General features: G+C 32.4%; 1 protein-coding gene across 2 annotated transcripts in view; it reads right to left on the bottom strand.

Annotated features, from left to right (window-relative positions):
* The window catches only part of LOC111054806, a 724,817-nt gene that overhangs the window by 280,389 nt on the left and 422,282 nt on the right, over positions 1 to 22,146 (bottom strand). For both annotated transcript variants that reach the window (XM_039419907.1, XM_039419906.1), the window contains exon 13: positions 17,062 to 17,110. In XM_039419907.1, the coding sequence (XP_039275841.1) occupies positions 17,062 to 17,110 (49 nt within the window). The remainder of the gene's footprint in view (positions 1 to 17,061; positions 17,111 to 22,146) is intronic.

The following is a 22,146-nucleotide window of genomic DNA, read 5'->3' as shown; positions in this document are numbered from 1 at the left end:
GAGACAGTCCGCTTCAACGCCTGGCTCCACCTGCTACCTGGGCATCGCTGCGAGCAGTGCTAACTACTCTATCCAACAAGATCAAGCAGAAGCAGGGGAAGAGGAGGTTGGCATTTGAGGAGCCTGAGGTTAGCAGTGACGAGGATGAGGAGACAATCTACTCACAAACAAAGGTTAGTTTTAACAAATATTATTAACTTGTATGTGTACAGATTTATTTTTTTCAACAATCGATCATGGAAAAAATCTGTACACATACAAGCCTTTGATTATTATTATTTGATAGCAAGGAAATATTATTTGAACTGATTAAAAATTTAATTACAAGATATTATTGTTTAAAGTAATCGATCATGCATCAGTTATTTGATAGCAAGGAAATATTATTTGAGCTGATTAGAAATTGAATTACGAGATATTATTGTTTAAAGTAATCCATCATGCATCAATTATTCGATAGCAAGGAAATATTATTTAAACTGATTAAAGATGGAATTACAAGATATTAGTGTTTAAAGTAATCGATCATGCATAAATTATTCGATAGCAAGGAAATATTATTTGAACTGATTAGAAATTGAATTACGAGATATTATTGTTTAAAGTAATCGATCATGCATCAATTATTTGTTAGCAAGGAAATATTATTTGAACTGATTAGAGATGGAATTACTAGATATTATTGTTTAAAGTAATCGATCATGCATCAATTATTTGATAGCAAGGAAATATTATTTGAACTGATTAGAGATGAAATTACGAGATATTATTGTTTAAAGTAGAAGATCATGCATAAATTATTTGATAGCAAGGAAATATTATTTGAACTGATTAGAGATGGAACTACGAGATATTATTGTTTAAAGTAATCGCCCATGTATAAATTATTAATCACTTTGAGATTGTGTAGTGAATCTATTGATCAAGTTCTCTAGTATGATTTGACGAATCTGATTTGATGATAATCTGAAACGAATAAGGCACTAATCAAATATTTTTCAACAGAAACGAGCATACGAATAAACATGGGCGACGAGTTATTTTAAAAATTAGCAATGCAGCAAGCAAATCTGTGTGTGAGGTATATTTACCACAACGATTTGCTTCCTGCATTACCATGGAAAAAATAGAACAATTAAATAAAAGTTGTAAAAATTTTGTAATGATAGTATCACATAAGTCTGGGAATTGGACCGATATAAAAATTGTTAAGCATTAACAATTTTTATATCTATACAATTCGTCGACTTATGTGTTACAAATTGTATAGATGTATGTGTGAAAGTAGTATTAGTAGTGAAAAAATTGTGTACATATTTGATAAAAAAATTGTATTCAATTCTTACCTGTTGTTGTTGTTGATAAGTTCACAATGAATAGTAGAAACACAGGAGAATGGTTCACCTTTCACCTGCTTACACTCTGTTGTGAATGATAAGTAAAGAAGCTGAGCTCACCTTTTATAGTTTGTTGCGAGCATGCTCAGAGGCTCAGTAGTCTTCACTACTACACACACACACACACCACACACACACACACACACACACACACACACACACACATACACACACACATACAGCCAAGCGGGTTCGGTGAGTTGATGCATCGCTCCCTCCCACATCTGTTTTGGCACGTGTTCCTACAGATATGGGCAGGCGCGATGACATCATTTCCCTCCCTTCTTTCAAATTGTGTTCACCTTTTCAGATTTGTTATTTGAAATAATATTCTCATCATTCGAACAATGTTATAAGCACATAGCAATCTGATACATGGTGTGAATTCATTTCCAACTCGATTGAAAATTAAACCAATTCAATTTTCTTTTGATTAAGTTGGTATAATGATTAATTAATTGAGTAACCTCAGTTAATGTTCAACCATTGAGTTGAAAGGTAAGAAAATGGTATGTAGGAGAAAGCAAAGTTCGAGGAAACGAGGTAGAGGAATCTTGAGTTCAGCTGCAAAAGTTTTTAAGGGTGTGTCAGGTTTGGCAGGTAATGTCACATCAACTATTCTAAATAAGCTAATTGACAATCAGCAAGATGAAATTGACATTCCTGGCTATCAGTGTTGTGGCCCTGGCACAAAGGTTAATGAAAGGTTGAAGAGAGGTGATCAAGGTATAAATTCATTAGATAGAGCCTGTAAGGTACATGATATAGCATATACACAAAATAGCGATAATAAAACTCGAGCGGTAGCTGACAGGGCTCTAGCGAACGCAGCATGGAACATATTCAAAAATTCACAAACACCCCTTGCTGAGAAAGCACTTGGCTATCTTGTTACAAATGTCATGAAAGCTGAAGCAGCGTTTGGTGGGTCTTTGAGAAAGAAGAAGAAGAAGAGGAAGAATGAGAGGAGAAGTTATAGTAATGATATTAGACGCAAAGCTATAGCTCAGTTGAAAAAGCATATTGCAGGAAAAGGGTATTTTTTGAAGCCTTCTCCTCAAATAACTAGTGGGGGGAGAGTTTTAATCCCACCCTCTTTACCACCACCACCACCACCATCATCATATGGAGTGAGTTTATTCCCTCAAAAACAAGTTAAGAAACGTAGAACAACAAAGAAGAGTAGGAAGAAGAAGAAGAAGAAGAAGGCATGAATATTGAAGGAGAATTGAGTAATTATGATTTGATTGATTGGTCAAAATTATTACAGATTAGGCTAAGAGGAATATATATACTAGATGCATTCCCCAGAAAAATTCTAAAAAACGAGAATGCCATTTTGAATTTAGCGAGGGAAAGCAAGGATGGCACACATTGGGTTGCATATAAAAAAGTCGGTTCTAATGTTTGGTATTTTGATCCAATTGGAAATTCACAACCGCCATACGAATTGGACAAATATTGGAAAAAAGAAATTAGAGTAAATATATTTTATAATGTAGAGCACATGCAACCATTAAATATTGATTTTCGTAGTCATCTTATGTTATTGTTTCTTGCAAATCAGTTGTAATTAAGTGTTCGTGGTGAACACACATTACAAGATGGTTGTTATTACATTAAGATCTAACACAAGTAACCTCTACGAACATTTACAAGAAATTATAGAATTGGATAAAAATCGTGAATGGGAAATTGGATTGATTAATTTTCGTAGTTACAATAGTATTGCAAACGTTAACAAAGGAACAAATTCCAGCTTCAAATATGGTGATAGATTAATTGAGCTGGATACGGGTGCATATGAAGTTGAGGATATTATAAAATCTTTAAAGAATAAATTGAGTATTGATGAGAAGAAGAAGAATAAACTTATTATAAGTGCAAATGCAAATACTATAAAGATTGAAATTCATTCTGATAAAGCTATTGATTTAACATGTACTGATTCGATTGATAAGAAACTTGGTTTTGATAATGTTGTTTTGTAACCAAATAAATGGCATTATTCTCAGCATTTGGTTAACATAACAAGCATTGGTAGTATTGTACTCGAGTGTAATTTAGCATGTGGTAGTTACTCTGACGGAAAACAAAAACATATAATCTAGGAATTTTTGCCAAAGGTTCCTAGTGGCTATTTAATAAACGAAGTACCATCACCGATTATCTATGTACCTTTGAATACACATCAAATTCAAACTATTAATGTAAAGGTTACAGACCAGAACGAATTGTTTATTGATTTCCATGGAGATTACACGACAATGGACAATTACAATTAGGTTGCACATACATGAAAAACAAAAGTAAACATAATGGGTTATCTTGTTTTCAATCCAAGTTCAAATAAGACGTGTACATACAATGTCATTAGAGAGACGAACCTGAGAGCGTCAACACCTAAAATCAAACGTGCTTTGTCGGCTAAAAGTGCGAGAATATTAGAAAAGTTAGGTTTTATAGTTGATTGGCAGAATGTTAGGAGGAGAAGCTGCAGTAAGTGAAATTCTGAATGTGGAGACAGACCTTCAGTTTTATAATGATATAACCAAATTCCAATTTCACACTCATACAGTTTATTCGGGACACAAAATAAAAAACTCTGACGAGGCACATATTGGCATAAATTCTTTAGATGTCTATTCTTTACCTTGCAAATCATTCATATTTATTGAGGGAACAGAGCCTCAACAGAGGTTAACTGTACAAAACCGGGAACAGAGCCAGCTGATCCACCAGTTGCGGCAGACTATAAATTAAGCAGTAACATAATCGGCAACCTTTTTGACGAAATACAATATGAATTAGCAGGTCAGCAAATTTCTAAATCAAGATTGATTTGATTAACATCCACAATTAAAGCTATACTAGTGAAGAATACGCTCGATAAGAACACATATCACTTGGCTGGTTTTGACAGAGCAGGATATGAGCTAACAGATAATAAATTCACTTTCTGTGTACCACTGAAATTAATCTTCCAGTTCTTCGAAGATTCTCAAAGAATAATTTTAAATTTGAAACAGGAACTCGTCTTATTGAGGTCACCGACAGACCTAAATTGTGTTGAGTCTGCAACTGGAACAAGCGTTAGTGTGAAAATTACAAAACTGCAATGGAGAATGCCCTACATAACTTTAGAAGATCATGTAGGACTGAAATTTTTGAGACTGCTCGATGCTGACACTCCACTGAAATTAGGTTTCCAGTATTGGGAAATTTGTGAATTACCAAATTTGTAAAATTCACTTAACCATTCTTGGGCAGTCCGCACCACATCAATTTTTGATAGTCCAAAATACGTTATAATTGCATTTCAAACCGATCGTAAAAATAAAATTAAAAAATCAATATCTAATTTCGATAGCTGTGGTATTTACAATGTTAAAGTATATTTGAACAGCGAGTATTATCCATATGAAAATCTGCTAGGTAAAAAGGAACTATTATACCGGATGTTTTTGGATTTCGCGCCCTCGTATTATAATCATTCAATCAATAGCGAACTCGGAACAGAAAATTGACTCTAAAACGTTTTGTGATTCAACACCGCTGGATGTTTTGGACTGTTCACACCAAGCAAGTCATTTGAAATCATCGACAGATGTTCGTATTGAAATGGAATTTAAAAGTGCAGTACCTGCAAATACTTCCGCCTATTGTGTTTTAATTGTCAATCGTGTGATGGAGTACACACCTCTGACGAGCATGGTGAAAGAAGTTCAGTAATTTTATTGACAGAGCGCACTGTGTACAATATTATAATTATAAGGTGTGCACTCTGTCAAATTTGGTTCATTATCAGTTTCACCTTTGAACAGGTAACATCTAAAATGTCCTATTCTTTGTGTTCTGATATTTTGGACAAAGCGCAAACTCAGTCTATTGGTATCCAGTGCGATCTTGATTCTGATAGTTTCTATTATAAACCAAGGTGCAGCAGGTGGAGGAGGAGCAGAAAAGGGAGGAAGAGGAGAGGGAGAAAGACGGAGGATTTGACGAGCCCACCGAACAGTAAGAAGTGGACAAGCAAGCGAGTATGAAAATTGCTACAGTTGATCTTCACTGGTTTAAACAAGATTGTAATCAAATTATTGTAGAAGAACTTGCCATAATTGATCAGTTTAATAATTATATTGTATTCCATTTCAAATCACCATTTGCAAAGACAGAATTGAGTGCAAAATTGTATAACGATGTAACATGGTTAGTATGTCACTATCATAAAATGAAATGGGAGGATGGAGATTTAGAATACACTGACTCATTAATACATGATAACCTTGTAGGTTATGAAAAAAATTCCACAAAAGGAACTGAGAAAGTGAAGTTTTTAAGAAGATTACATACTAACGTTCAATGTATACCTGAGGATTTTGCAAAACCTGATTTCAGCTTTTTCACTAGTTCATGGTGTTATGGTGTGTGTAACATTCATAGAAATAGACCAGATGGACGGTGTGCTTTGTTCAGTGCTCAACATTATAATTCTTTGTTGTTAAAAAATATGTATCAAACAAATAATTTCATGTGTGAGACCAATCAAATGCAAAGTATGAAAATGGCCGCAATGTACACGAATTCGCAGAAAAGAAACTTTGCTCGTTATGGATTCTTCTACAATGGAAGAGAGATTCAGTGTGTTTATTGCATGCATGCATTGAGACTGCATAAAGCACGAACATGTTGTCTGTCTGCAATTAATGAAGAGAGACCACTTAATTACTCTATAATAGTGCCAGCCTACACTTAGTTTTGTTCATTCGCTTATCATGGATCCGAGAAAGTGGTTGGCTGCTGACAACGAGTCGGGAGTGAGGTAAAAAAACTGTATTGATTGGTATGATGAGTGTGGAAGTGCAATTAGGAAATCAACTCGTGAAAATTATAGTTTGGCAAAACAATTAAAAGACATTTTTCTAAGCACGGTTAATTTAAATGACATAAGAGACTATCTATGTTATTATCGTCCTCATAATTTGTGTATAGATAAGTCAATTAAAATTGAAGATGAAATTATGAATAGTTGTGGTGAAATGTGTAAACAACCTTTTTCTGTGTTCAAATGATTTTTCATTCCAATATCCCACTCACTTTTTAGTTTAGTAGCCAGTCAGAGCTAGACCTGACAACAGCAACGCGTGTGGTGTGATCTTTTTATACAAGTGAGACACGAGCCCCTTCAAGCAACTGTTGTTCCTAATAAGTACAGCACGTGCACGTTGTCAATTTATAGAACAGAGACACATGTCAAACATCTGGGAGGGCATTAACATGCAGTGTTATGGTTTTTCAAAATTCAAAAAATTAACTTGTCTCTTGATGGGAATTTCATTTAATGAATTTGATTCAATTGAGAAGAATATTAAATTTTCAACATGATGTCAAGATGCTGATTTACCATTAACAAAAACAGAAAATGTGCACTTTCCAATTTTATCTGAGATATTCGAATTACTCGATATACTAGACAGCGGACATCTACATTATGATTGTACAAATGATTCGCCATTATCTGTTGTTAAAAATTCTGATGAACTTTGGAAATGCTTGTACGATATTGCAGATAAAAAATGTAAAAGAACTTAGATAATTGACCTCTCTGTAGAGATATGGATTCACTTTGATCTGTCAGTATAGCATTAGATGTAGAGTGATAGGGAATTTCTCAATTCACGTTAATATGACAGTATAGCAATAGATTATTGAGCAATAGATGTAGAGAGAGAGAGAGAGAGAGAGAGAGATATATATATATATATATATATAGGGAATTTCTCAATTCACTTTAATCTGTCAGTATAGCAATAGATGTAGAGAGAGAGAGAGAGTGAATTTCTCAATTCACTTTAATCTGACAGTATGGCAATAGATGTAGAGAGAGAGAGTGAATTTCTCAATTCACTTTAATCTGACAGTATAGATATAGAGAGGGAGAGAGAGAGTGAAATTCTCAATTCACTTTAATCTGACAGTATAGATGTAGAGAGTGATAGGGAATTTCTCAATTCACTTTAATCTGTCAGTATGGATGTAGAGAGAGATAGGGAATTTCTCAATTCATTTTAATCTGTCAGTATAGATTTAGAGAGGGAATTTTTCCCCTCAAAGGGAAATTATTTTTTCCCTCACTTTCTTCATCCCCCTCATCTCCACTTGAGCAGGGGAAGGGAAAATCTATTTTGAGAAAGAGTGAGAGAGATATATCTCTTTCTCTCTCATCATTGCCCTCATCACCACTGGAGCAGGGGAAGGGTAAATCTATTTTTAGAACAGAGAGCCCCCCCTCATCATCACTTGGCAAGGGGAAGGGGAAATCTATTTTCAGAACAGGGGATGGACGTGGGGAAGAGGGGGGAGGGGATTTCGAACAAAAAAATCCGTCTGAAGTCTCAAGTTATACCTACTTCCTGAGAATATTATCTTATTATTTATTATCCAATCACTTGATAATGGCATTATTTATAGCCAAAACATGTTGTGTTGAATAATTTCAAAAAAGGTAATCAAATTTATAAATATTAGAATATGAATATAAGAAAAAAAAAATTATTTCTATTCCTGGGAGTATAGATGATTTTTATGTTTCAAAAAACAAACTTTTATGACTTGAGTTCTATCAATTGATCCTATTCTATCAAGACTAGTTTTGTCTGTATATCTGACAGATCGCGTTAACAGCTTGAACAATTTTGATGAAATTTTAATTATTCAGTATGATGAATGGAGGGTGTTTTTAAAACTTTAGAAGTGTCCATTGTGGAATCTGTGGGCAAAGAATGAGGAAATTTGGCCAGAATTAAACTTGATGAAAGAAGGGGGTTTAAAACGGCCAAATAGTAAGGCGCTTTTCCCATGAATCAATAAATTATTCCCAAACATTAGTTGTGTTACCAAAGAAAATAGAAGGTAGCTTTCGATAAAAATATTGGAGAATATGCATAACAGTTTGTTGATATTCACTTGAAACTGTCAGTATACCACATTAATAGCATCAATGCTCCCCGTTCAAATAATGCTGACACATTGATGTGAATCTTACTATAATTTGTTTAGCTACTGTTTCGATTTAAAATTATGATTGCCGTTTTTGCTTTTTATGCCAGCTGTTATTAGTTTCGATTTCAATTATGTTTGACATTTTCGCTCTGTATACCCATTGTTACTATTATGTGAAATAAGCTCTCATTAAATGAAATCATAATCAATGGAGTCAATTATACTTAGCTAACAATTTTTGTTTAAATGTGTGTGTTTGCGGATATGTAAGTATGTCTGACGGATCTTGAGAATGCCTCTAACATTTTTTTATTAAATCAGGAATAGAGTACGTTTGCGATAAAAAAATTATTTTGGAACAGGGTTTCCATACTCTGTTGAAAACGTGAGGGAGAAAATGTGAGCAAGTTAAAAAGCTCATAATAGCTTGTAATAGCTGTAGTTGAGTTACCAAATTTAGCGATCTTATTTTTAAACATTGCAGTATTCATGGAACATCTGGAAGAATAGGTACAGGAAGTGACCGGATGATAGCAAGATAAATTTAAAAATTGATCTCTCAAAACATATGGTAGTGTTTATTGTGAGGTGATAGAAATGTGACTTATTTCTTCAGCTTGAACTCTTGTAATCATTCAATCAGGTACTTAGTGCCTGTTGCAAAAGGGCCGGATTATTTTCAATCCTGATAAATTCTAGTAGATCCATCTTTCTGGAATGGTCTTCTCTGATTTGGTTCACGTGAAATTAATCAGGATTGAAATTCAAGCGGCTTTTGTGCAACTGGGCCTTTGTGAGGGGAATTTTTGCATTCCTCTGGGAATTAATCTCAATCTACTGTGATTAGATAGAACATTTCTGTATGAACTATGAATGATATTATAATTTCTCCTTTTGTAATAAATATTTTATGCTTTTGTACTCCAGAGCAAAGCTCTGTCCCTGATATTGATGTCAATATTTATGACACAAGACAAACCTATTGATATTTATATTAATGAATCACAAGTTGTAACATATTTTAATTTGGATAGATAAATAAAAATCCCTAGCTGAAATATTTATAGGTCTAAGTGAAGTAATTGGCTAATATCGCCAAAGAGATAACGTAAAGATTAGATAATATCAGACGTCCTGGCTAAACTGTACAACAGCCTAAGAGGAATGGAAATGAAATTTTCTGATATATAATATTATATAAAATATTTAAAATTGAGGTTAGGCATAAACATTTAGTGATCAGCGACCTAACAATCGACCGAGCCATACAATGTAGAATCTGACCAAACACCTTGGCAGAAATTTATTGTGGCAAAACGGTATGCAATTTGAGGAACTAAAGGTCTCACGTGGCTAATTATTGTGAGGTATGAAACAAATAATAACCTATAAAAAATTACTTAGCATGTACAGAGCATATTTAAAAACCCCAACAAAAATAATTGAGTGTATTAAGGAAGTAGGAGGTTACTGGGCGCATGAATACTGTAATAATTTGCATGCACCAATCAAATAGTGGCAATTGATAGGCAGCAATAGTGAGCTGATTCAAAAATATTTGTATATATTTCTACAAATAAATAGAATTTATAGAAAATTGTTGTATAGTCTATGTTTTGGATATGGCCTGAAGGCAAAGAAATTATTAAATATATAACATAAGTGATAATTGAATATTTTAATGCGGTCTATTTGAGCCTTGAATGGTGGAGGACTAGAATATTCAAATTTTATGCAAATTTGAAAATTGGAAATGAGAATCGTAAAATTGAGAAATGAGAACGACACTCGCCTGCCAACTGCCACCATGAGAGGTCACTAAAAATTATAGAGCGTAATACCTTGCTATATCTTGTAATAATTAAAAGTTAAACTGAATTACTAAATTTCTTATAAGACTTTGTTATGCTCTTATAAAGCAAAAGTCATTTTTCAAATAATTTTGTAACCCCTTGGAAGAGACGACTCTGGCTACAATAATCCAGGACCATCAGGAGTTGGATCGACATCAGCAGCTCATAAGAAAATTCCGACACGTGAGTGAAGAATATTGAAATAGTGATAGGGCGCCCTCAGTGCTTCGAAATTACATAAGGATCAAAGCTAGCTCGTTGAAAGGGTTTTCTCATAAATTAAGAATTTGGTAAAAAATACTTGCGCAAGTAAATGTAGTATTAAAGGTATTTTATTAGAAAGTAACAAATCAATCCACATATCAGAAGATCTACCAATCAAAGAAGTATAAAATCTGGGCTGTTAATACATATTCATATGATCATTAATTTCTGCAATATAATTTGCGATAGTTTGTTGTAGCTCTGATTCACTAGATGAATTGCTCTATTCATACCTTCAGGTGCCGAATCTCGCACCCTGAGATAAAATATATATTTATTACAAAGAAGTCTATTAGATACTATAGAATTTAATATATATATTTGGATTACTAGTTTTCAATTTATCAAACTGATTTTAAGAATTTAATTTTAATGGAATTGTCCAAGTCGACAGGTATTGGCAAGCTGATATCGCAGCTACATGCAAATAAATGCATATGATCATAAAAATAAAAGCACATGGTAACGTTTCGTGCTATAAAATTTAAAGAATAGTATTTAACCTGTGATATTTTATTGATTTCGATTATTGTTTTATCTTTTATTATATATTTTTTTATCGCTCTATATATTTTTTGCTCTGATTTATTTTTTTGCAATATTTTTTGATATATGTATCAAATTGTTTATGGTGTGCGATTTATTTTTTATTCCTCAATACTATAGGATAAGTACCATATATATTTTTTTAAATAAATTATCAGTATCATATTTTATAAGCTCCTGTATGAGCCCATTAATGTATGATGACAAGAGCATGTATCCTATGAAAAACCACGACCTTGATTATTATAATTATTAAAATATTTCATGCTCTACCGAATGATGCCAAGCAGGAGGCTAATCGTTATTTAACTATAAAGAATAACGTGACAAAGTAAATACTCAAGTTCTCAATTTAGATAGAAATTGAATTAAGTTATATGTTAATTTCCATTTAAATCTTCATCCGTAAGCTTTTGGTTTCAAGCTAAGATTAAAGAAAGAAATCATATATAATGGTAGTCAATAATCGAATCAATTGAATAAACTCTATTCAGAATTATTCAAATCAACATTTAAATGTCCACTTAAAAATTCCTACTTTAATATTCATGGTAGTAAAGTTTAGGACATGAGAAATCTGCCACATTAAATGTTAGACTGATTATTATGAATGAACTCTTATATATAAATGGACTTTCATGGAAGAAGGGATCAGTGGTTCGGTTCATAGTTGCTTTTACACTTCTGAATAAGTGAAAGGAAGAGTAAAGCTGTGTTTACACCAAAGCTATTAACAAAATGTGAACATTTGATGAACATATGTGTTAGTCAAGTTCCATTCAATCTGATAGAATCCATAAGGATTAAGTTATCAACATTTTTTCAATAACATTTTAACCATTAACTCCGGTGTAAACCAGCTTAAGTGATAGGCTATGGCAGAAATTCCAGAATAAGCAAGAGATCCATGGATACCAGAGTCAAACAATACAAAATAAACTTGATTTGGAATTCTATTTTCAATTGCATCAAGCAAAAGCAAAAATAACATGACCACTGCTAATTTGATAACTGTCAATGATAATTTCCAATGGATAAAGTCGAGGTCGACTCTTAAGCCCTGCTCAATATTCCACAAAATTCGCTGCAATAAGTCTACTATTCTACAGAGCACTTCCAACACATCAATTATGAGTAATAATTCAAATGATTAGACTCAATAGTTTCCATGCCAAGCTGTGGCCTAATTTCTCTATTTATTACCGATAGAGGGCAGATCATAAGATGCTCCTAGCAAATAGTAGGTCCGTGATACAAAAATTTGAGCTCAGTCTCATCTCTGAGATAACTTGAGAGGAAAAATTGATCATCCAAGTGGCAGCTTATTGGAACAGAAATCTCCATTGTTTGTTGAAAACTGAAGAGAGAAGATCATTAGCTGTGGTTATAACATATAGCAATATAATTTGAAAACATTGCATGATTCAAATAAAGAATATTCCCTGATGTCAAGATAAATGCATAAGAGCAACTGGGTGACACCATAAGGCATTGCTAACCTTTGATTGCTTTTTAAAATACGCAGTTGAATGTATATTTCAACAGAGTTAAATGTGTTGTTCAAACTGAGGTGATAGCAACGCAACTAATCATCACACTTACTGACAACGATTTTTGAGTAACTCAGTATCATAGAAATAATGTATTTGAATGAAACTTGAAACGGTCCTATATTTAATAACATTTTCATCGAGGGAGAGCACCTTTTTGGATACAAAATTCTATGACAGTGACGAGACTATATCAATTTATCATTCAAGTTCTATTCAGCAAGCAAGTTTTGTTTGTATGATAGATCTCAAAAACGATTATAACAGCTTTGGTAGAATTCAGGTTATAAATATTTTACAACTATAATCTGATCATTTAATTCCCGTAGCGAAGCACGGGTACCCTGCTAGTATGTATATATATATATATTAAAAAACAGATGACATCCAATTTATTAGAACAAATGGGATGCCCTCATCTTCATGTGTAGGCAACACACCACACCAAACTTGTTCCTGTGAAAGTGACCTTGTCTCTGTGACACTCCACTTGTTCGAATGGGGCTCTATCCCTCTACTTGTTCTAGTGACACTACTTGTTCGAATAAGACTCTTCTCCACTACTCTTGTTCCAGTGAGATTCACGTTGTCTCTGTGAGACTCACCTTGTCTCTGTGGGAACTTGTTCCTGTGAGACCGCCATCTATAGAAATACTTGTTCTTATGAAACTTGTCTCTGTGACACTAATATCGTTCAAAAACACTACTTGTCTCTGTGAGAACTTGTCTCTGTGATACGGATCCTCTTTTAGCCTGTATATTCTTCTTTTTCTTCCGGATTATGATTGAAATGTCCATACCATAATTATGTTAATAGAACTATAATAATGCAGAGAGAATAGTTGTTACGGTCAAGTTTGCTAACTGAATAGAATTATCAGTCTAATTTTGTCAGGTTGGCAGTAAGCTGAGGATGGTTTCTAAACAAGATTTGAGCTCTGTCACCTCATTAGGTTAGCACTGAGTTGAAGAACTTATTTTAAAATACTGTACATTTATTAAAGAAAAAATTGATTGAGCACTACTGCTTCAATCAGACCTGTTCCTATATAGATAATTTTGTTTTATCAAACAAAACTTTTCTTAATGTGTTATTAAACAAAACTCTATCATGAGAGTTGCTAATCAATAATAATCCTATTCTATCAAGACTGATAATTTTGTTCTCATATCCAACAGATCTTGACAACTGCTATAACAATTTCGATAAAATTTGGATCTTTCAGTATAACACATCTTTAGAACTGTCCGTTGCAGAATCTGTGTGAGTATGTTTTGTTGGATTCATTTCATCAGTATAATTACACAATGAACTTTTCTCGTATGAGATATGGCTTTTTATATTGTGTTTGGAACGAGTATGGGAATTCGGATTTTGTGAGACTTTGTTCTGCAAAACTGGAAATGTATTTATTGGCACGGGACAGTTTAAGAGTTTCTCAAAATACTTGAAAACTTGACTAGTTCTTCAATATTCTCCTCATAATTGTCACGTTATTTCTTCCAATAACGGGTTGCCCTGCTTGGCTGCAGTCGATAGAGCATGAGTAATAAAATATATAACCCTTATAAATATAAAGAAAATAAAAATCTCAGTACCCTTTTTTTAAAATAAAGGGTACTGAGATTTTTATTTTCTTATATCTATATTACAAGTAGCCCTATACAGGAAAGAGATAGATATATAACCCTTGTTGTAGTTCTTAAAATATGGATTATACAAAATTCCTACTGGCTCGTCCAGGAGCTCCAGCAATTCTCTGCTCTTGCCGGTTAGTTACGTCAGCTGCTCCAACAGTTCACAATTTCTGTGACTGATTTGTCGAAACCCGCAAGTATAGATGCGAGAACTTGCACTGCTACAACTTAATATTATAAATTTGAGACTCTTCTGGTTGTATTCAATGATATTGGATAATTTATATAAACCTCTGGAACGTATTATTTCCAAAGATTTGACTATCAAGGCTGTATATCGCTGTCTCAACCAACTTATTTGGTGAAGAATAAAGTCGGATGGTAATCTTATTAATATTTTAATACTGGCAACTAGATAAATAAAAATGAGATTGGTCATGCATGGAAGTAGGGAAACAAATAAAGGATACACCATAAAAAATTGATACAAGTATATTACACAAAAATCAATGAATAAATAAATATAGATATTCATAGAGCAACAAGCAAAAACAATAAAAATAAGAACAAACTATATATCAAAAAGAAAGTATCACAGATTAGCTCACTAGTTTTCTAGCACGAAACGTTACCATGTGCTTTTTGAATCATTAATCATATGCATTTATTTTATGCAGCTCAGATATCGACTTGCTGCTGCTTGTTGATTCAAAAATCTCAATATATTTATATATCTTCTTCCCAAATTAATAAAAATAATCAATTGATAAATCACAAATCTTAAATACCAATATATATATCGGTATAAATCTCAGGGCTTAAAGTTCGGTGGAATTGGATAAATCAATTTATCAGTGAACATGAGCTACATTTATATCCTCATAATTTGCTAACAAAATTAATGATAGAGTGAGAATATATATATTACAACAATAAATTTCAATATTCCTTTCATCCATGCATCTTAGACATATAAATATGATATAATTCTTAACTAATAAAATATGCTTCTTGTACTTTCTAAGACTTGAGCAAGTTTTTATATTAATTTCGATATTAATAACCTTTCAACGAGCTAGCTTTTTATATTTTTATTTCACTCACAGCACTGATGGCGCCCTAAATTCATATATTTCGATAATTTTCACTCACGTGCTGAAATTCCCAAGATGATGTTGGGATGATGTTGAGATCCAAATCTCCTGTTGTCCTGGATTTTCTGGTGGCCGAAGTCGTCTTCTCCAAGGGAATAAATAAATATCTAAATGACTTACGCTTTAATACAGCATCACAAAGTCTTATAAAAAATTGAATAATGAATTTAAACATTAAATCTCTCAAACGTACAATTTAACAAAAAGGGACTTGTGCTCTATAAAATTTGGTGGCATTCCATGGTGGCGTCTGGCAAGCAAGTGCTCTGATCCACCCCTATTTTCTACAATCATACTTCCGACTTCCAAATTTGCATATATTTAAATATTCAGTTACTAAAAAGATCAAATAGTCCATGCCAATCTGTTAGGTTATTACCTATATCTTAGGTATTACATTTTATAATTACTCGGATTACATCCCATACATGAACTGAGTAGTGATAACTTATAAATTCTTTTCATTTATATAAATATCTATGGTTATATTTGAATTGGCTCGTTATTGCCGTACATCAACTACTGCAATTTGATTGGTTCATCCAAAATTCACAAATGTATCCATGCGCCCACTGAATATACATACTACCTCAATATTTTTATTTATTTTATGTGTTTTGTACATGCTCATTACATATAAAAGATTTTTATGAACTTTTTAAGTTGTTTTTCCATTCTCAATAAGTTGCCATGTGGCTACCAAATCCTCTAGTTGAATGCTATTTATTTACAACAAAGTTTTGCCAAAGGTGTCTGGCTAGATTTAAATTGGCTTGATCGATTATTAGGTTGCCAACCAGTAAGTATTATAGCCTAACCTCAAAATTCCAATATTTCAGGTAATATAATAAATAGCAAATAAAATTCTTTTCTATTTGGCTGTTCTAATTGTAGCCAGGGTACCCGTTATTATCTAATCTTTTACTTGTTGCTATCGCACCCGGCGATAATAGAGCAGCTGTTTGCTCGAGACCTATAAAATCCTTTCATTTAGTAATTTTGCTTGCTTATCCAAATTTAATTCATAACATAATTCAGAGCAAAATTTTCATCTCTGTCTGGAAGACGAAATTTTTCAGGTGATTAACCCTCGATTTGTTCAGAAAAAGCTTTCAAAAATCCGTGAGTGTTATAGTTTTTGAAATAGTATTCAATGGAGTCCAATTGCTTTTTAACATATTTTATTTTTCCTTGTCTCATTGTTCTACTTGCTATTCTACTAGCTTCGAGGAAAGCTTGGTACTCTCCTGCAGATCTTTTCGAATAATTATTAGGAGATGCTTCATGGCTAGACTCTACTGCTCCTCTCGTAATATAGGGGGAAATGTCTTCTTTCTATAATTGGTGTCTGAATATTTTTCATCCGACCTGTAGTCAGATGAGGAGGGGGAGGAGGAGAAAAAAGACATTGAATATACAAGCCAAATAAAATTATTAAATGAATATTGTTTTTAATGGTTACTGTTGTGTAACTTGGAATTATAACTGAAGAATTATAACTGTTCTGGGCTTTACCGCTTTAGCCTATGGTCATAGAATAAAAACATCTTATAAGTATACTTTTTCTCTTCCTGTGGTAGGTTTCTTTATAGTTGATAACTCTGAATGATGGAATGAATAAATGAATGAAATATTTCAATAAATATAATATACTTACACTTTCAACATAGTGATTGGTTTCGAATCTCTCGAATCCACTTTTCCCTCTGAAAAAATTCAATTCATTGAATCAAGCAGGAAATTGAACATACTAATGTTAAACATAACGTGGAGAACTGAAAATTAGGTATGGCAAAATCTACTGCTTGTTAGGCCGAGATCCTGCTCTTCCAACCTACAACTAGATACTAATCTACAAGCAAATCTTGATACCAGGCACGTTGCCAGGATTATGTCGGGTGGGGCTAATCAGATCAGATTTTAGGGGGTGGGGTCAGCCTTTTTGGAGAACAGATGAACAGCAGATTTTCAAATTTTGTTGATAAGTTTAGTTAAGGTATGATGATATTGTATGATATTGGTTTCAATCCTCTAAAGTCTTTCAAACAACTTCAGAAAACTCCTTGAAAACATTAGATATTCACGGAGCACAAACGAAACACGACCGGTCACGGCAGACCAAACAGCTCAAGGACTACCTTATTATTTTATCCATCAATGTTATTACATCGGTGTCATTTGTATCGTGAATGAATAATTGGAATAGAAAAACAAAAGAATGAGGTCCAAGTAATGACGGCAGTGGAGAATAATATAGTAGATCTTCCTCCATTCATCAATTTTCTCATTCATCTCAGAAAGCTGATGATACTTAGCAGTTATCACACAGATTATCCTTCATGCGCCGACACATGATTCCAGCTGGATGATACACATCATATTACATTTTATAAGATCATTTCACTTGTATGGACTACATTTAAAAAAAATAGAACATAAAGTACCCTTCTATCCATTTCAAACAACTAAGTTGTATTGAAAACAATATATAAAAACATAAGTTGGTGTTTTTATTTACTCAACTCTGTGTACCCTTTTATCCACTCAACTGTGTTGTTCGGAATATTTTGAATAGAAAGGTACTGTATGCTTTTTATATTGTGTTTTTGATAATTGATTTATAAGTTCTATATTAACTCGCTTCTGTTCACGTCTGTCTGCCTGTCTATTGTCTGTCTGTAACATACGCATTAAAACTTGTGATAGCAGTTGCTATGACGTTGACAAATTTGCTGTGACAATTTTTTTTCTTTTCAAACTGTTGAATTTGTGAGTAGACAATAGCTGCGTTTTCACCGGAGTTGATAACATGAGTTATTAATAAAAAGTTGTCTACTTGACTGAATCGACAAAAAAAATATCTTGAAAAAAGTTGATAACTCGTGTTTTCAACAGAAAATTCCTTGTTATTAACAAGCAGCACAGATATTAGTGAGATTATAGAAGTATCGCCGACGGAGTTCTATGTAACAAACAACCAGCCAGGAACCACAATCAAATGTGAAGAAGGGGAAGATCACATATTATCTACAAATCTTCCAGGAACTCTACATATATCTATCCCGTGCAGCTGTGAGCTACACAGTACAAAAATAAGACATTAATTAGAACAACCTTTCCTTGTGACTCCCGTGCACCAATCATTCCCAAAATCCAACATTTTTTACCTCTTCACTGGCTAAATATTAAATCACTAAAAATAGATTCCTTCCAGCCCCATAACAATCCGCATTTTGATAATTTCTCAGATATTTTAAAAGATGACTGGAATGTTACTGTACCAACTCTGTTTATTCATAATAATATAGCTCCAGATTTATTCGAAAAAGTAACACTACCAAACAGTTGGCATGATATTTTTAATTCCACTTCCATGGCATTCTATTTTATTTATGCTTGGTTAGGGATAATCACTTTAGCATTATTATACTTGTTACTGAAGATTCACATGCTACTGATTATCCAAAAATCTCAACAGAAGCCCGCCATTCAAATGGTGGAGTTGAAGGATTGAAATTATGTATAGTTTTCACAATCAACACCACAAGATTGATTAATTAAAATAAAATCACTTTTTTCATTTTTTAATAAAAATTGTTAAGGATATTTGTCTCATTTGATTGATTTATTACATAATTATTTGTACTATAAATGTGTACTTATATCTATGTTAGACTATTCTTCTAGGAACTATTATTATATATGTAATGAAGTTTAATTTAAAGTTGTATTATCGAATATTATTCTATACATAATTGATCAAATATCATTCACTGACATATATTTTTCATTTTTTATCATAAAATGTGTTTACTCAATAATTATCTGGAAGGAAGATTGTAATTAAAGATAAATATTTCGTGTAAAATATGATTGAATTTTCATTATTAATATAGTTGAATTATTATCAATCGATATTATTGATTACTATATTATAATTAAAAAAAAGTATTATTATTGAATTTTAATAATTAATGAAACTTATTAGTATATTATCAACACTGCATTAATCATGAATTCTTGGAATTTATTAGTATAGAATCATTTTTCAATTCTATTATTGTAAATAATCAAAGATTAGATGTAATCTTTTTGACTACCAAGATGAATATTACAATGAATAATTTCTAATTAAAATAAATAAGACCTTTTCACCTATTGAAAATGGGAATTAAATTCTCTTTATCATGTAGTCATTATTATTACAAGAACTATTAGGTTATGGGAAATGTACAATAAGTTTACTCAATTGGTATCAATGTTATATATTTTAGGAAGTTCTACTCTGAATATTTAATAATTATCTTTTATTACTGAAAATGTCGATGGTTGCATACAACGTCATTCATTAAAAATAAGTGACTTTATGTTACAGTTTTAATGAGGGTAGATGGATAAAATGATTTAATAGGGGAATTGAGTAGATAGACCTATTAGGGGAACTTAAAGAAAGGTTAGAGTTTTAGGATTACTAGACAATTTTCTTGGATTAATAGGAGATACTTAAAAATATTATTGTATGATTCTTGACTATGTGTCACTTATTAGAGCTATTAGACTTAGGGATCAATGGAAATTTGTTTTTTAGTCAATTAATATATTATAAAATGAATTATACTGTATAATTTTATCCTTTTTTTGATTATACTGTATAAGGTTAACATATGTGGTTGAAGATATTTCTAATATATATACTGTATATTATTTTAGGAAATAATTTCAAACTATACTTGATAATAATTATTGTCTTTGCCACAGTTCCTGAAGGGAACCTCAAAGAGTTTGATAATGATTTTTTAAAGTAAAAACATTTTGTAGCAAGCCCATTGAGTCAAGAATAAACAGCCGGGGTCGGCTGTCACAGTGGAGGAGGGGGAGATGTCATGAACCACAAGGTTTGACATACCCCCAAACATCAGTTCCTTCTTTAAGAGAGAAATAATTTTTTCCAACTTCAAAAACTAAAAGCTGATCAGACAGTTTGGCTGACAGACTAAAAACGCTGAGGAGAGGTAGAAGTGGGGCTAGCATTCTAGTCTCCCCTCCAGCCAGCTAGTGGAAGAAGGTTTTCACTTTCCTTTCTGTAAAATTTCACACACTTTTTCATCGCCTACCTCCTGAGACAGACCGAGCTGACCCGTGGATGGACATCCCCTGGTTCTCCATTCAGACCATGGCAAGTTAGGATGGACATCAACAGTATAACGGTATCGTTCCACATTTCAATTTATTCTTCCATATTGTTTTTTGATTTTTAGAAATTCCAAATTAATTATGCCTTGAATCATGTTTTTAAAACTTTCATATAACTTGTTTAAATAAGAAACAAAATAATCTGTCCAACACAATTCTGTCTAACGTTTTGAAAAATCATTGGCAAAAAAGTTTATTTTGAATTTTTAAAATTGATTAAATGCTCAAAATTTCATAACCTTCCTTAATTGTTCTGTATTAGAATAGTTGTAGCATAACTAATTTTATACAACCAAAATATGTTAAAATTCACATTTAAATCTCACATTAATCTCTTCATTTCAATAAAATAAATCTGACTCCTAATATAAATGTTTTCCTTTCAAATTCCAAAGAACATCTAGTTGATAATATAAAAAAAAACCCCAACTGCTTTAGCTCTACCATCAAATGCTACGCAACAACAATATTACAGTGTTCCCGTATGGGAACTGGTGGATCGCCCCCTTTTATTACTCTTACAAACAGGTCACCAATCATTTATTACAAATGATGGATATCACAGTTCAATCAATTTAATGTTACAAATATATATAAAAAATTCTCATATCTATAATTTTCTTTAAATAAATTCTTTTCTAATATTTGAATAATTATCACAAGGTTTACTAGCATTCACAATAGTGAGCTTTAAAGATTTATAAATATATTATACTTAATACTGATACTTGTACTTCCAGTCAATTCAGAATTCTACAATTCAAAACCTGTTCGGTTTATAGAGTTAATGGGACAAACTTTGATCAATTAGCAAAAATAATAATTATCAAATTAATATTCAAAACATAAGATCTCAGGGTTTTATATGAGTTCGTGCCGTGCATGGAAGTAAGCTTCCTACATATATCAAATAAATTCATTAAACGTTCTTATGAACTATATGATAGCACTCAACACGTTGCAAAATTTCCTTGATTCGAATTCATTTATATGGCACTTTGATTAATTCCCCAACTCTAATAGAAAAGAGGCCTTTCCTAAAATGAGTTCGTTTGAAAAAACACTCACATTAATGATGTTCTTGGAGGTCTTGTAGAATAAATTAATTATTTCTAATAATTAATTGTGCAGGTCCTTTTCGTCTCGGCTGGGCTCGCGTGTGGTCCAGATTTCTTATAGATTTCTTTCCATATTAAAATGTATTTATGGGAATTGATTACAATTAAGAACTCTTCAACAACACTGAGTTCACAGATAATTAAACATTAATTACAAATAGTTCACATTTGAAAGAGGGATAGGCTTAATAATTTTAAAATTTGAAGGAAGAAAGAACCCTAAACTCCATGTGCATCCTCTCAGAACGAGATCACAAGCCCGAAGAAAGTGGTTTTCAGAAAAATTTTATCTCTTCCTTGAACGATTTGTAAGCTTCTTTTTGATTGGCATTTAATTTAGCAAACTCAATACAATTGGTTGCTTCAGAATCAGGGCTTTTTCAACTTCATAATAGAAAAAATAAAAAAAAAATATTTATATAAATATACGG

Source organism: Nilaparvata lugens, chromosome 2 (assembly GCF_014356525.2).
Source record: "Nilaparvata lugens isolate BPH chromosome 2, ASM1435652v1, whole genome shotgun sequence".
In the NCBI taxonomy this organism is placed as follows: domain Eukaryota; kingdom Metazoa; phylum Arthropoda; class Insecta; order Hemiptera; family Delphacidae; genus Nilaparvata; species Nilaparvata lugens.
Note: the sequence above shows the minus strand (reverse complement) of the source record. Positions and strands in the feature narration are given on the sequence as shown.